Here is a 14,755-nt window from a genome sequence, read left to right on the forward strand (position 1 = left end):
TAAAGCGGCTGGGGCGAGTGAAACCTCGGGTCAGTCCGAGCGGGCTCTCCCGGCGCCCCCGTCCACATTCCCAACACAACTGGGGGCGAGCTCTCCAGGCTGAACACAACAAACAAAGTCAGCAGCAAAACCCTGCCCCCAGCTCCCCAGCCAAAGGGGACGCCTCCCTGTCCCCAAAGCGTCTGTGACCGCCCCAGGCTCATGGCAAACCCAGCCGTGCAGGGCTGGGGCGCCCCTCCCCTGGGACTTCCTTCCTGCCCTCCTCCCCCCACCCCCCATCAGGGGACAGGGGCTTCAAGCAGAAACCAGAAGGAAGCCTTGGCATTTGAGGCCCGTGGATGCCTAGCGGATGTGGGCAGAGCCTGCGAAAACCTCCTGTCGTCTCGCTGGGTCCCCAGGCGCATCCCAGCCCTGCCCCCCACCCTCCACCGTTGGCGTGTCCCTCTGCAAACCCCACTTCTGACCCCAGGCCTGTCCCGGCCCTGGCCCTGACCCGCTCGCTGTTCAACCCTGCCCTGCCCTGCCCTGCGATCCTAGGCTTGTCCCAAGTCCATCCACCTCATCTTCCCACCCTGGCCAGATTCCAGTTTTTCCTGCCCCTCCTGGGACCAGGACAATACCGTGACAACATCTGAACTGACCCCTCTGCCTTCCACTAACGCACCAGGCTCTATGTCCAGACTCTGATCACATATTCAGAGGACCCTGGACCATTCCCACCTCCCACCTGTGTGTGGAGGCCCATCCCCAGCCCAGCAAATGAAGCATTCTCCCCCCATACCTTTCCACACGTGGAAGGGAGAATTCCTAAAGCACCCCCCGCCCCCAAAGGAGCTTTCACATTCCTGTGTCCTCTGAGGCCAGAGGTCACCACGGCACTTTACAGGTAAGGTTAAGGGGTGGCCCCAGCCACAGGGCATGGCAGCTTTGCCTCGGCACGCCTGGAATCCTGTGGACATGTCGCCACATCAGTGAAGCCACTGGACACAGCCCTGCTCCTCTGGAGCTGCTGATGGCCCGTGGCGGCCTCCTCCAAACTCCAGGCAAAGTGACCTTTGGGAGGATTAAGTTTCCAGAGCACTGGCTTTCTAGACACACCCAGTTCCTAAAAGCAGGCCCTAGAAACCGACCTGCACGGCGAATGTGACCTGCGGGGCCCTCTGCTCACGGGGGACCAAACTCAGTGACTGCCAAGCAGCTCCACAAACCTCTCTGCTTCCAGACCTGCAGAACTGAACCCAGAGGCTCAGTCCAGGGTTCAGCCAGCCCATCCCGCTCGACCTTGGAGGCTCCCTCTCTCATCCAGAGGAAGCAGCCCTAAGCCACAGTCCAGAGTCCATTTTCCATTCTGCCCCTGCCCTCCTCCAATAGGTCACTCGCTCTGACATTCTTCCCTTCTTTCGCTGCAGGCTGGAATACCTTCCCTACTTCCCAGATGACCTTCTTCGAACTACCTTCTAACGCTTGGGCAAAGGCTCCCCGCCTCCTCCAGGAAGCCTTCCCTGATGCTCCAAGGTAGAAATGATCTCTCCCAGCCCAGAAAACCCACACGACCTTCCCTACCCTCCCACCCTTATTATTTGCTACCTTGGACATATGTCATTCTTACACCTGCAAAGCTTCTCACCAAGTGGACCCCCACAGAGGGCAGAGCCCAGGTCTGATTCACCACTGCAACTCTGACCACTGCACCCCACCCTCTGAAAAGACTGGGGCATGCCAGTCCCCAGCAGCCATTTTTGAAAACACAACCATCATACGCTGATGACTACTCTCAGACAGCCGGGGTGACCCTTCAGTTGATTCTCTTTGAAACCTCACAGTACCTATGGGTAACCTTAGGACCCCATTTTACAGGCAAAGAGGTGGGGCAGAGAGTCTTGGAGGGATGTGCCCAAGTAAGTGGGGGGGACTGGGACCTGAACTCAGCTGAGCAGCCTTGCTCCTCTTGGTTCTTCTCCATTATCTACGTCTGGAGTCACTGTCAGCCTGACTCCTAACTCAGGGAACAGAGGTTTGCAGTGATGGAGACAGCTACCCAGCCACCTGCCTTGAAGTGTATAGCCTGAATGGAGGTGGGTGGGAGTGGCCACACCCAGAACCTTCCTTCTGGCTCCCTGCCCAGCCCCCACCCTGAAGCAAACCAAGCCCTAGAACAGGGGGGTCCCCCCATGTGAGAGTGGGCACACCACTCCCTGCTGGGCCCAGCATGATGCCACCTCCCTTCCTGTCCCTCTTTCCCTCTGCCTGCCCAGGGCCTTCAGAGGAGTCAGGAGGGGAGACTGTGGGGGCTAGGGTCAGCCCCCACCGTGTAACCAGGGACAGGGCCGCCGCTCTGCTGCAACCGTTTCTTTGCCTCCCCTCCAAGGGCAAGAAATGGTGGCTCAGATGGTAAATAACCCGCCTGCCAATGCAGGAGATGCGAGTTTGGTCCCAGGGTCGGGAAGATCCCCTGGAGAAGGGCATGGCAACCCACTGCAGTATTCTTGCCTGGAGAATCCCATGGAGAGAGGAGCCTGGTGGGCTACAGTCCATGGGGTTGCAAAGAGTCAGACACGACTGAGCAAGCACACAACAACAAAGGATAAGACAGACACCCAAAGCCCACAGTGAGTCCGCAACAGTGCTGAGAGGACACAAGCTCAACTTCTGCCCACCTCCGTGCCCCTGTATTCCCTGCCAGACTCCCCCCATCTCTGCTGTCTCAACCCCCCTTCCTGGAAAACTCTTACTCACCCTCCAAAACCCAACTCAAAAGTGCCCTTGCTCCAGAAACCTTCCTTGAGGCTCTGTGACACAGCTGGCCCTTTCCTCTTGTTCCCAAAATGCTGAGGACACGCTTCTTTTACAGCGCTAACCTGGTGAGTTAGGATGTTACCTACTGGGGTTCTTCGCTCACCCCTGCTGACATTTCTGGGGAACTCTTTGTTGCAAGACAGTCCTGTGCATTGTGGGATGTTTGGCAACGCCCCTGGCCTCTGCCCACTAGATACCAGTAGCACAAAAATGTCCTCAGATATTGCCAAATACCCCTCAACAGGGTGGGGGTGGGGCAAAACTGCCTCTCACTGAGAACCACTGATTTAACCTTGGGCACCAAGGCTACTGGCTGGGCTTGGCAGGACGAGGAATGTGTGTGGGAAACGTTAGGACCGAGGGCTGGATGCAGCAGCTGACGATGCCTTCATCTTCAAGCAGCCAAACTGGCCTCCCTCCTGCCTCACGTGAATTCCCCAGGTGGTGAAGTGGTGAAGAATCTGCCTGTCAATGCAGGAGACGTGGGTTCAATCCTTGGGTGGGGAAGATCCCACCGGGGAAGCAGAATGGCAACCTGCTCCAGTATTCTTGCCTGGAAAATTCCATGCACAGGGCAGCCTAGGGTGCTACAGTTGGTGGGGTCACAAAGAGTGGGACACACCGAGCATGCATGCACCGGCCTCATACCTTAGCTACAGAACAGTCTCTCCACTGACTTGACTACACGGCTCATCTGTTGAACCTTTTCGTGGTTCTGGTGGCCTCGGGCCAGGGCTGGGCTGTGGTGGGGTGGCCTGACCCCCCAGCACCAGAGTCCAGCACCCTCTCCTGCCTGCCTATAAGTCCCCCCACCCCAGGGCTCCGGCCACAAGGGTCAATAACCTGTGCGGGACTCCCCTGCCAACCCTGCTCCACCTGACTGGTCCCTTCCTGGGCCCCCAGCTGCTCAAGGTCCCCTGGGATGACACCTCCTGGCACATTTCTGCCTCTCGGCATCAGTCCTGACTGTTGGTTTCCCCTGGAGACGGTGAGCTCCGTGAGGATAGGCCTTTGCTGGGGAAGTGTGCAGAGCCAGGCCTGGGCTCCACTACGAAGCAGGTGCTTATATACAGCTATAACAGGATCAAGTCGGGCTCAAGCACAGGAAGTGGAGGGGGCAAGGAGGGTGGGAGAGAAGTGGAAGTGACCCCCTGAGCCAGCTGACACTCAGGGTGGGGGGGGCTCCCAAGATACTGGCGATGGGTGGACACTGACATCACAGCACAAGCACCTGAAGATCATTAGCCCAGAAGCCAGGGGAGCACGTCCCCACCCTTCGGGACCCCTCAAGAGCTCTGGAGCCTTCTCTGAGCCCAGCATCCTTGCTTGTTAAAAGGTCAGACCACAGGACCCCAGAGCTCTCCTGGCCCGACCCCTTGTCTGTGCTGCCCGCTGGCCTTCTGTCCAGGTGGCGATCAAACACGCCACCTCCTTTTGTCATCAGGCGGCCCGTTTCAGTCCCACCCAAGGCAGCGAGCTCCACAGGCAGGGGCACTGTCTCCGTGCTGCCCATAGAGCATGCAGTCATCCTGGGCAGGGGGCAGGGACTCGAGGCACGTGTCATGGGACAGAAGGGACGAGGTCGGTCCTCCGCTGGCCATCTGTCCCTTCGTGTACACACCCCACCCCCACCTGAAGGGGACGCCCAAGGTGGTCCTTCTGCACGCTGACTGGCAGTAGGTAACCCCATGGGAAAATCAGCGCTCAAGTTCAACATCCCCTAAGCTGGCCTCCAGGGCTTCCCAGGTGGCCCAAGTGGTAAAGAACCCACCTGTCGATGCAGGAGGCATGGAGACGCGGGTTCGATCCCTGGGTCGGGAAGATCCCCCGGAAGAGGGCATGGAACCCACTCCATGGGTCACAACGGAGCTGGACATAACTAAGCACGCGGCACGCACGCCAGCTGGCCTCTGCCCTGCTGATGATGAGCCCACAGAGCCCGTGCTTGAAGCACAGAAACACCAGACTGCTACAAACACTACACCCCTGGAATTCAACGTCACATCAATCATTTTCCCCACATATGTGCGTGTGCGTGTGTATATAGTGGGAAGACCCCCCAGAGAAGGAAATGGCAACCTGCTCCAGTATTCTTGCCTGGAGAATCTTCGTGGACAGAGGAGCCTGGCGGGCTACAGCCCATGGGGTCAGAGTCTGACGCGACGGAGTGACGACTGCACACACACATAGTACATTCTTGCTCTGGAATGTAGGGACTGCAGAGCTTTAAAAGCAGGCCCCAAACCTGCCTGTGTAGCAGATCTGCTGGCTGCTACTGGCAGCGGGCACTCACTTGCCAGAGCCAGTTTACAGGGAAGTGATCCCAGGCGGTTTAGAACGTGATGAGGCTCCTTCACAGCCACTGGGAGCGGGGAGGAACCTTCCAACTACACTGCGGGCGCGGGGCAACAGGGCCTCAAAAGTACAAGTGTATCAGGCTCCCTCCTTCTGGAATGTTCCTTCCGGGATGGCCATCTCACTGCCTGCTTTTAACCCGGCAGAGAATTTCCTCTCCTCTCCTAGGTGTGGCAATCAAATGTGTTGAGAGAAAAACAGGTGAGATACGCTCTTTGCCGCCAGCTTGAGAAGTGCCGTGAGGCTGGGTTCACAAAGCAACTTTGAAGGCAGCAAAGTGAAGGACAGCTGTGGCTCTAAGTGGAAGGTTAGCAAGGGCCTGACGCCTGCTTGGCGGGAATAAAGGTGCTATCTGGCACTCAGTCGTGTCCAACTCTCTGTAGCTCTCAGGGCTCCTTTGTCCATGGAATTCTCTTGGCAAGAATACCGAAGTGGGTTGCCATTTCCTTCTCCAGGGGATCTTCCCGACCCAGGGATCGGGCCTGCATCTCTTGTGTGGCAGGCAGATTCTTTACTATCTGAGCCACCAGGGGAGCCTTTCTTACTTCCATACAGTAAACCTTCTGTGGCTGCCTATCATCTCCGCCACACAGCCTGCCTTTCTATCAAGAAGGGACTTACTGAGGACCGGACTACTTGCTGGGCGCTGTGCTAGGCCGGGACATGGCAGGTGAGAGTGGCTACTCGCCGTCTGGCTCCCGGAAGGCCAGGATGGGAGGGCCACTTAGGAGGTGAAGCTGCCACAGCAAATGGGCAGCAAGCCATGCTGCTATTTGAGGAAAAAACGTGCAGACAAGGGACACAGCAAGGCTCAAGTCTGGAGACCCACACGCAGCAAGCTCCAGAGGGGGTGTGGAATCCAGGGGCCTGGAGCCCCAGGGAGGGAAGCTGGCAGTGAGGAGAGGTCGGGGATGCAAGGCTGGACAACAGGGCACCATCGGTCTCGGATGGGAGAGCCAAGGAACAGCTCAACCCCATATTTTAATAACCGGTCCAGCAGCAGTGATGAGGGCAGGCTGGAGGAGGGCCAGGGAGAAAGGCCAGTTTGGCCTTTGGTTTTTGCAGTCCAGGTGAGATAGCATGATGAGGGTGGAAGCAGTGAAAAATCCGTCAGATTCAGAAGTCTTTGAATGCAGAGGCAATAGGACTCGATGGAGAACTAAATATGGTGTGGAAACGGGAAGTCCAAGGCTGGGGCCAGAAGAGCTGGCAGAGTGGCGGTCGCCATTCTGAGGATGAGCACGTGGGAAACCCAACTGTGGGGAGGGCGTGTTCAGTATAAGCCGCCCATCAGACGTTCTGTCGGACATTCCCCAATCTGGTCCCCTCCTCCCTTTCGTGTCTCTTCTGGACTCAGCCTGTATTCCAACCAGACTGAATTCCTATTTCAATATTCATGAAAGTAGGGTTTTTTTTTCCCCCAGGAATACTCTGCCCTAACAAAAATTATTCCCACCTTGACTTGAGCAGCAATGGTCCGCTCCCATCAAACAAAAGCCTAAATGCCTGATGGGACTTCTTGAACAGGGTGGGAAGAACACACCTGCACCCCGGTGCTGTCTTGGCCCTGAAGACACTTAAACAGATGGGAAAGGTAAGCAGACGCGCCCTCCAAAGAGAATGGTAAACTCGAGGGGGTACTGCTAAGGATGAAAATCTCAGAAGAGGGACTTCCCTGGTGGTCTAGTGGTTGGGAATCCATCTTGCAATATGGGGGACGTGGGTTCGATCCCTGGTTGGAGAGCTGGGATTCCCTCCAGCCTCGGGGCAACTAAGCCCTCATGTTGCAACTACTAAGCCAGGTGCCTCAACTAGAGAGAAGCCCGGGTGCTGCAACAAAGACCTGTCGCAGCCAAAAATAAATAAATATTATTTAAAAAAAAAAAGCTCAGAAGAACAAGCAAGCGGAAAACAGAATAGGTTCCGTAAGTTAGGGAATGCCTCCTGCAAAGAGGGTGCTTGTCCGTGACCGTAGACAGCGTCTCCATTGGAAGTGGCTCCGTTTACTGGCTGCCTTACTACTACCTCGCTGAGCTGGACCCCTGTTCTGAGCAGTGGGTCCCCTGGACGGGTGGAGCGGGGAGGTGGGGAAGATGCAGTTTAAAGGAGAAGCTGCAGGTTAAGAACCTTTCATGGCACCAGACACACAGTAGGTCTTCATAGGCAGGCTCCTATGAAGTGAGTATAGCCTGCCGTGACGTGTGCGTGCCTTGTCAGGGGCAAACCTAAGCATTCATTCCGCTGCCCCGTATCCCTGAGAATGCCTTCACTCGTTTTATTTGATAAACTACAGTATCTATCTACTCAGGGCCATCTCAACTTTTCTTTTCTCAGTATCTCAGAAGCTCTCTGGAGACCTCTGGATCTTTACGATCTAAGTCCTTGCCCATGTTTTCCCCAGTTCTGATCAGCTTTCGAGGAATCTGTGTCTAGCAGAGGAGCTGTTAGCACCTTCAAAGCACATTCACACACACCCACCCCTTCAAGTGAGGGGCCAAGCCATCCTGGGCAGGGCAGAAACTGCCAAATGGAGCTTTGTCTCCCAGCAGACTGCTTGAGGGTGGGGCGGAGAGGGGTGCGGCGGCAGAGCCAGCAGCATCTCAGACCTCACAGACAAGGACACCAAGACCACAGAGCCCCTGCACTGCTTCAGCCAGCTCTGAGGTTCAGAAAGCAAGGCTATCTCCCGATGGACAGTTCCAGTGCCCCAGGGGTAACCACCCACATACCCTGAATTTAAGCTGACATCCCTTGAGGGGGCATCACCAATCAAAGCCATTCACTTACAGACTGTGTATAAGCCCCACCCAGGAAGCTCAGGAGAACCCTCCTCACCCCCAGACACTAGGGAATGGTCATGTAGGTACCTCCGGCTTCCACCCCCCCACCCCCCACTCAGTCCAGGCACAGCAAAGATTTCAGTGTGTAATCTCAGCAGTGGGGAGACTGACAAGCACACCGCGTCATATCGATCATTACAGAGAAGTAACGGAATATTTTCGAGGATTTCCCAAGGAATGGGCTCTAGAATCCTTCTCAGCCTGGGTACAGGAGGCCTGTGCAGATGATTCATGGGGATAAACTGGTTCCTTATTTTGCAGTGGGGCTCAGACCCCGCGAAAGGGAAGACCAGGCCGGAAGGGTAGAGACCTCGGTGTGAGCCCCGCTTCTGCCACACTGGGGGACCGTGGGTGTATCATGAGTATGGGTGTCCGCCCGGCATGCAGGGTCTCCCTCAGGGGGGCCCAGGCCAGCAGGGCAAGACGGGGAGCCCCAAGTCATCTCCATTTTACAGATGAGTAAACCGGGGCTCAGAGAGGCCGAGTCACCAAGCACCTCAAGGGTCAAGGTCCGATCTCTCAAACCCAGAGCCCTTCACTTGAAGGGAACTAAATCTGAGCCTTGGCTTCCCCCACGGAGAAAGAGACTTGGGTCTGGATAAATTTGCAACTGTCTCCCTGGACTTCCGAGGTGTGGTCCCCGAAGCTGAGGGGGGCGTGGCGTCCTCGCCCCAGGCCGCCGGGCCGGAGGGGAGAGGGTGCAAGGGGAAGGATTCACCCCAGAGCTGGGCGGGTGGTCAGGGAAAGAAGCGGCATCCGGGCGGCGGCCGGTGGAACGGGGGAGGCGCGGTACTCACGTCTATGTTCCTTAGGATGACGCACTTGCCATTGGTATAAAGAAAATTGTTGCCCTTGGGGTCGCCGCCGACGATTTTGGAGACACCCCTCTCCACCTGGGGGAGGCTGGCGAACACCTTCTCTGCAGAGACACAAACGCAGCCAGGCACCTGAGGGCCAGCCCCACGCCGGGCTGAAGGCGGAGGGGAGGGAAAAGGGGAGAGAAAAAAGGAGAAGGGGGGACGGCCCTGGACCGGTCTCTGCCGGTCACCTGTTGCCTCCAACCTGGAGGGGCAGCCGCCACTTTGAAGGAGCGCAGGGGACGGGTGCGACTTCCTGGTCCGCGCGCTCCCTTAACCAGGCCCTGCAGGGAGATACGGGGGCTTCCGCGGGGCCCCGACCGCATCGCCAACTTTGGGGCGCCCTCCTCGCCCTCCCCCGCCGGCCAGGGATTGCCGCCCGGCGCCCCCGGGAGGGCGGCGGAGCGCTCACCAGCCGGCTCCCGCACCCCTCCCCCGCGCCCCGCGGACCTCGCCGGACCGCCCGCACCCGGCCGATGGCCGAGGGGGCCAGGCAGGCAGGCAGGGCGGGCGCCCACCCCCGGGGCGGGGGGCGCACCGGGCCGCGGCACTTACTGATCTCGTACGGCATCCTTGCCCACTTGTTACCGCGCCGCGCTCGTCAGAGAGCCTCCAGGGGCCGCGCGCGCCGCGAATCAGACCTGGCCGAGGCCGAGCCCGGGGACAGGGGCCGAAAGGCGGCGCCGGGCGTGCAGGGCGCGGAGAGGGGCGGGGGGGCGGTCCGAGGCCGGGTCTCCGAGGCCGGCTCGCGCCCTGCCCTGCGCGCTGCCGCTGCGGACGCGCCGAACCCGGAAGCGCGGCCCCGCGCGCGCGGCTCGCCCCCCAGCTTTGACCATATATAGTCAAGCGCTCGGCTCGGCGGCTGTGGCTCCGGCGAGCCTGCGCGGACCTGTCCGCCGCCGCGCCCCTCCCCCCCCGGCTCGGGCCCCTCCCCCTCCCCGCTCGGGCCCCGCCCAATGAGTCCCGCCTCCGGAAGTGACGTAAACCGCGACCGCATGAAAAGGCGGCATGGTCAGTGCGGCGTATTAGAATGCGCCTGGGAGCCGGTGGGGCAAGGTTGGGTAGTGGTGGGGAAGGGTGGGCTGAGGAAGTTGGGGTTTTTTTTGGTGAAGTTTTGCGGGCGCTGGAATCACCAGAGGCACAGGATAAGGCTTATGTTTGCGTAGCGGGCGTTTACTGAGCTGCCAGCCTTTCAACCCAGTGGGCGTCCTGCTCGGGTTTTGCACAGAAGTAAATCCTTTTTCTTGCTTTCTCCTTTAAAGCATGTTTAACTGGTAGTCGCCCTTCCTCACAAAAAGCAGCTGCAGGAGGAGTTTTAGGGATGTGCTTTGCAGGGCCCGAACTCTCTTAAAAACTTGAGAAAACTAGAAACCCAAGAGCAGAGGGGGGAGGGATGTAGGTTCTAAAAAAAAAAAATAGTGCTTATTTCCTAATGAAAGCAGAAGAAAGGGGGAACTTCCACTTGTAAGGCTGAAGCAGCGGCTCGTTGCCGGGGAAAAGCTAGTTGGGTACTGTTTCGGGGTTTGCGGGGACGGGTAGAGGAGGGGTAAACATAAACTCAAAAACCTCAGGGTGACCCTTGACTTTTCTGGAACCTACTGGAAAAATTTTTTATGCTTAACCTTTACTCACTTGAAACTCTAAAATTTTTCAACACATAAAAATAGAGAAAAAACAAGATCTTGGCGTCAGACACAGGAATCGATGTACTAATCATAAGGAAGTGCTCGCGGTGGAAGCTTCCAGAGCAAGGTGGTCAGTGTGTTTTCCTCTGCCAGGCCTGTGCGACCTCCCGGGGTCCATGCTATCCTTGCCTCTGGCTCTCGGGAAATCTTTCGGAGTTGCAGGGGACATTGTACCTGGGTTGGCTCTCTTTTTGAATTGCATCCAGGTTCATTCCTTGTGTCTTTACTGAATAGTCCTGCAGAGCCCTGAAGGGGCACCTGCGTGAACACAGGTGTGTCCTATCTGGTCTCTAGGCATTTGCTCCTACCCTGCCCCACCTTCATCTCTGCTCTTCAGGCTGCAGCCTGTTTTAAAACTGAAAATGAAACCTGTTCCTTACTCTCAGACCTGTAGGTGCTCAGTCTCAAATGTTCAAGGTTTAAGTCATGAAAATGGCCTACTGAGCCCTCTGCTAGGTCTCAGGTTTCCATGAGACTATCTTAGACTCCACTTTCAGCTCTGTTCCCTCTTGTTTATTTTCTGCAGCACCTCAACTTCCTGGGTGTTCCGCGAATGTCCCGGCCTTGCTCCTGCCTCCAGGGCTTCTGTAACCTCTGTTGACTACCTGGAATTACTCAAAAGTACTTACATGCGTGTGTTCTTTATTCAGGGAAAATCCCCTACCCTAACCACCTGACTGAATCGAAACCTTCCAACCCTTACAAATACCTTCTTGATATCCCTGTTATCTGGAGTGTGTCCCTGGCACAGGGTTGATACTCAAATGGCTGACTCCAGACCCCATGTGCAGTCCTCAACTGAAAAAGTAGCTGTGGAGGTAGTCTTGTGAACTGAACCACCCTAGAGATGTTGCCGGACCAAAGGGAAAAAGAGTGGTCTACAGGTGGGGGCTGTAATCTGAGAATTGGGACTGGGATTAAGATCAGGTGTGCTAACTTTTCACCCCTCAGACATCTGTGTAACGGAAGGACTAACTCTAAAGCATTGACCTTAAGCCCTTGAAAGCAGATAACCCTTATGCATGGGGGTAAAACCTTAGATTTGATAAATGAGACTATACAGTAAACTTAGTTACCCTGACAGGAAGCTAGACTCTAGCTTAAGAGGAAGTTAGTTTGGTCCAGGGACTTGAGTTTGGATGGGGGTTAGGGATGCTGGCCTTTGCTATAAAAATCAGGTCACAGCAAAACATGAGTTGGCAGGGAGTTGCAGGGGTTGGAAGAGGGACATGGGGTGCTGTTTCCCTGGGGTGTGTTATGCCCAGAGTCCGAGTCCCCAAAACTGAGAGAATAAGACGTCCACAGCAATGCAAAAGCATGAAGGGGTTTTATTTCTAGCTCGAGCTAGGGCTCCCGCCACATCCAACGCAGTGGAGTGTGGAGCAAGGAGCCCCGAGTCAGATTTACAGGTTTTAGAACAGAATTGGCAAGGGCTGATTGGCTGCAGGGGTTTCCTGGTATTTACTAATTGGCTATTGGCTGCAGGGGGATGTCTTTTATGTCCTGATAAACTCAAACCAGGTTACGGGGAGTATGCTGATTAGACAAGTCCTGGCATCCGCGGGGATGACCTCACTGGGCAATGACTCAGCCTTTCCCGTGAGTCCTACCTTAGTCCCTGAAGCCTATCATGGCGTTTGTTAGGTCCCAACAGGGTGATCCCAGCTTGGTTCATCTCAGCTGTAAGGGCTCAGCCATTCTTGAGTTGGTATCAGCTATGACTAGCTGTTACTAATGCCCCTTGGGCTCTCCCACTCCTCACCCACACCTTTTAATACAAGTGTCAATGTACTCTTGGTCTCTGGTGGGGACCCTGAAACAACTGTACCCCAGTCTGTGTTGTGTCACCAGCCACTTCTGAGCCCCTCATTTCTGAAACTGCCTCCCTGGCACTTCAGAAGTGTCCCAGAGACACCTACTAGGACTATTACCTAATGCCAGCTGAGACCAGGCAACCTTGCCTTCTCCCATTGCATGAGACGGCTCCTCCGGGCTGTCCCTTCCTGCAGTGATCAGCAGCCCCATCTCTGGCTACACTGGCCAGAAAATGCATCTACCCACCCACAGCTGCCACATTCTTCACCTGGACTCTTGGATGCCTGAATCTCTGGTTAATATCCTGCCACCTCCCACTCCGGTCTTTTTTCTCTCCGTAGACGGCAACAGCCTCTCCAGGCCCTAGGGTGCCCAGCCTGGCTCTCAAACTGCTCTCACCCTGGTGGTTCTAGCTCAGAGTCTGCCTTAGGGTTTCTGCACCTGTTTCCAGGCCTTTCCTGATACCACACAATTTTAAGGCCAGAGTTCATTCAACTAAAATTTTCTTAACCACTCGGGAGCAAAGCCCTACGATACGGGAATAGTGGTCGGAAGTACTTTCTTAGGAACACCCACATATCTGCCTGGGGAGACTTCCAACTGCAGATAAGGGTAAGACAACCCCTTCCTTAACAAGTGGCAGTCAGCTCCGAAGAGCCTTGCTCAGACTCGGTAACCCGCCAGACCACGGCCCCTCACTCTTGCCCGCCTGGCTCATCTGTCCATGGGATTCTCCAGGCAAGAGTATTAGAGTGGGTTGCCGTTTCCCCCTCCAGGGGGATCTTCCCGACTCAGGTATCGAACCTCCGTCTCCTGCATTAGCAGGGCTGACTCTTAACCACTGAACGACCTGGGAAGCCTAAACTGTACGTAAACAGCGTTTAACATGTGCCTGCTGGGTTAATCCAATTTGCCTGCCCTGCCGACATTGTAAACATCACAACAAGGACCATGTTTTTGCAATACTTAAAGGGTCCACCAGATAAGCTTAAGGGAAGCTGCCGATATGCACTCTGGAGAGAATGAGTCATGAGAGCATCACCTGAATCCACATCGACATCACGGGATGTCTCCATGGTTAAATCTCACAGGGGCAGCCTGACCTCAACTAGTCTCCATTTGCCATCTTTGGGAGGGAAGTTTCCAGGAGACCTGGTTTTTGTTAGTAACACTTTCCTCATTGCTGGGCAGAGTTCAGGCCCAGTTCACATCCTGTCCTTGAGAGAGAACAGGCTTCAAGATGGAGTCGCTCCTGCTTTTCTCATAGTGGCCCCAACAGCCCTACAAGGTTCCACTTCACCCTGGGCATGCTTGACCTCAGCCTTTGTTGCACGCGAGCATGGAAGTCGGGTCTAGAAGAGCCCTGATTAAAAAAGCAACCTGAAAGGCTGTGGCCACTTCCTCTCGCTAGCCCAACTCCAGTGTCTGTCTGACAAGGCAGAGATAGGGTATCACGTGCACTCAGTTGAACTCTCAAATTCTACGTGCGTGTGTGCTGAGTCGTGTCAGTCTTTGTGACCCCATGGACCATAGCCCCCATGCCACTCTGTCCGTGAGGTTTCCCAGGCGAGAATACTGGAGTGGGTTACCACTTCCTTTTCTAGGTGGTCTTCCCGACCCAGGGATCGAACCCACATCTCTTGCATCATCAGGCAGATTCCTTACCACTGAGCCACCTGGGAAGCCCACAGCCCTTGTTTCTTCCCTAAATTGGATCTGTACAGGAGGTGGGAGGCTGTGTTTTTAGCTTTGGGGAGAGACAGCAGAAATTGGATGGGTGTTCCAAACTCCTGCTTGCCCATTTTCAACCCTAGTGTTCTCATGTCCAGGCTCCCAAGGAAGGGATCTGCTTCCTGTTTTGCCCTGGGCCCTGCAAGAGGGCTCTGCCAGGTGCAGGAATGAAGAACGGGGTGGGGGCAGGGTGGGCACTTACCCGCTCCAGGAGCTCAGGGTTGGATTAGCCCACCTCTTGGAAGAGGTAGGAATGTCCCATGTAGTAGAGTAACTGCCCCTGGCCCCATGACGAGCCCTGCCCTCTTTAGAAGTCTTACTTTCCTGGGTCCTTTGCAGCCTGTAAGCAAGCTCAGGTAAGCCACACTCAAGAAGCACCTGTTGCCTACCTTAAGCCAGCTTGACTGCCATCACCTGTTAATCAGCTCCACAAGCAGGCCCTCGCTTCCAAATCGCCAGAAAATCGAGTTCAGGCTGGGTCAAGTCTGCCCCTGTTGTGCAATGAGTTTCCTTCTCCTGATGAATGCAGCAAGCCAGATGCTGAGCTTCGCAGAAGAGACCAGGCTTATTCAGGAGGCCCCCAAGTGAGAGGTGAACAAACTTCAAATCTGGCTCCCTCCCCGACGGTTGAGGGGCTTGGGATGCTTGCAGGTGAAGAGCAGATGATGGTAGAAGG

At 56.0% G+C, this 14,755-nt stretch overlaps 1 protein-coding gene across 2 annotated transcripts in view; it reads right to left on the reverse strand.

The window, feature by feature from the left end:
* The window catches only part of WDR1 (WD repeat domain 1), a 41,207-nt gene extending 31,616 nt beyond the window's left edge, over positions 1–9,591 (reverse strand). For both annotated transcript variants that reach the window (XM_052641865.1, XM_052641864.1), the window contains exons 1-2: positions 9,404–9,591; positions 8,789–8,910 (exon numbers count right to left, since the gene is read on the reverse strand). In XM_052641865.1, coding sequence (XP_052497825.1) covers positions 8,789–8,910; positions 9,404–9,419 — 138 coding nt within the window. In that variant the 5' untranslated portion in view covers positions 9,420–9,591. The remainder of the gene's footprint in view (positions 1–8,788; positions 8,911–9,403) is intronic.
* Positions 9,592–14,755: the final 5,164 nt, after the last annotated feature.

Source organism: Budorcas taxicolor, chromosome 6 (assembly GCF_023091745.1).
Source record: "Budorcas taxicolor isolate Tak-1 chromosome 6, Takin1.1, whole genome shotgun sequence".
NCBI classification, from domain to species: domain Eukaryota; kingdom Metazoa; phylum Chordata; class Mammalia; order Artiodactyla; family Bovidae; genus Budorcas; species Budorcas taxicolor.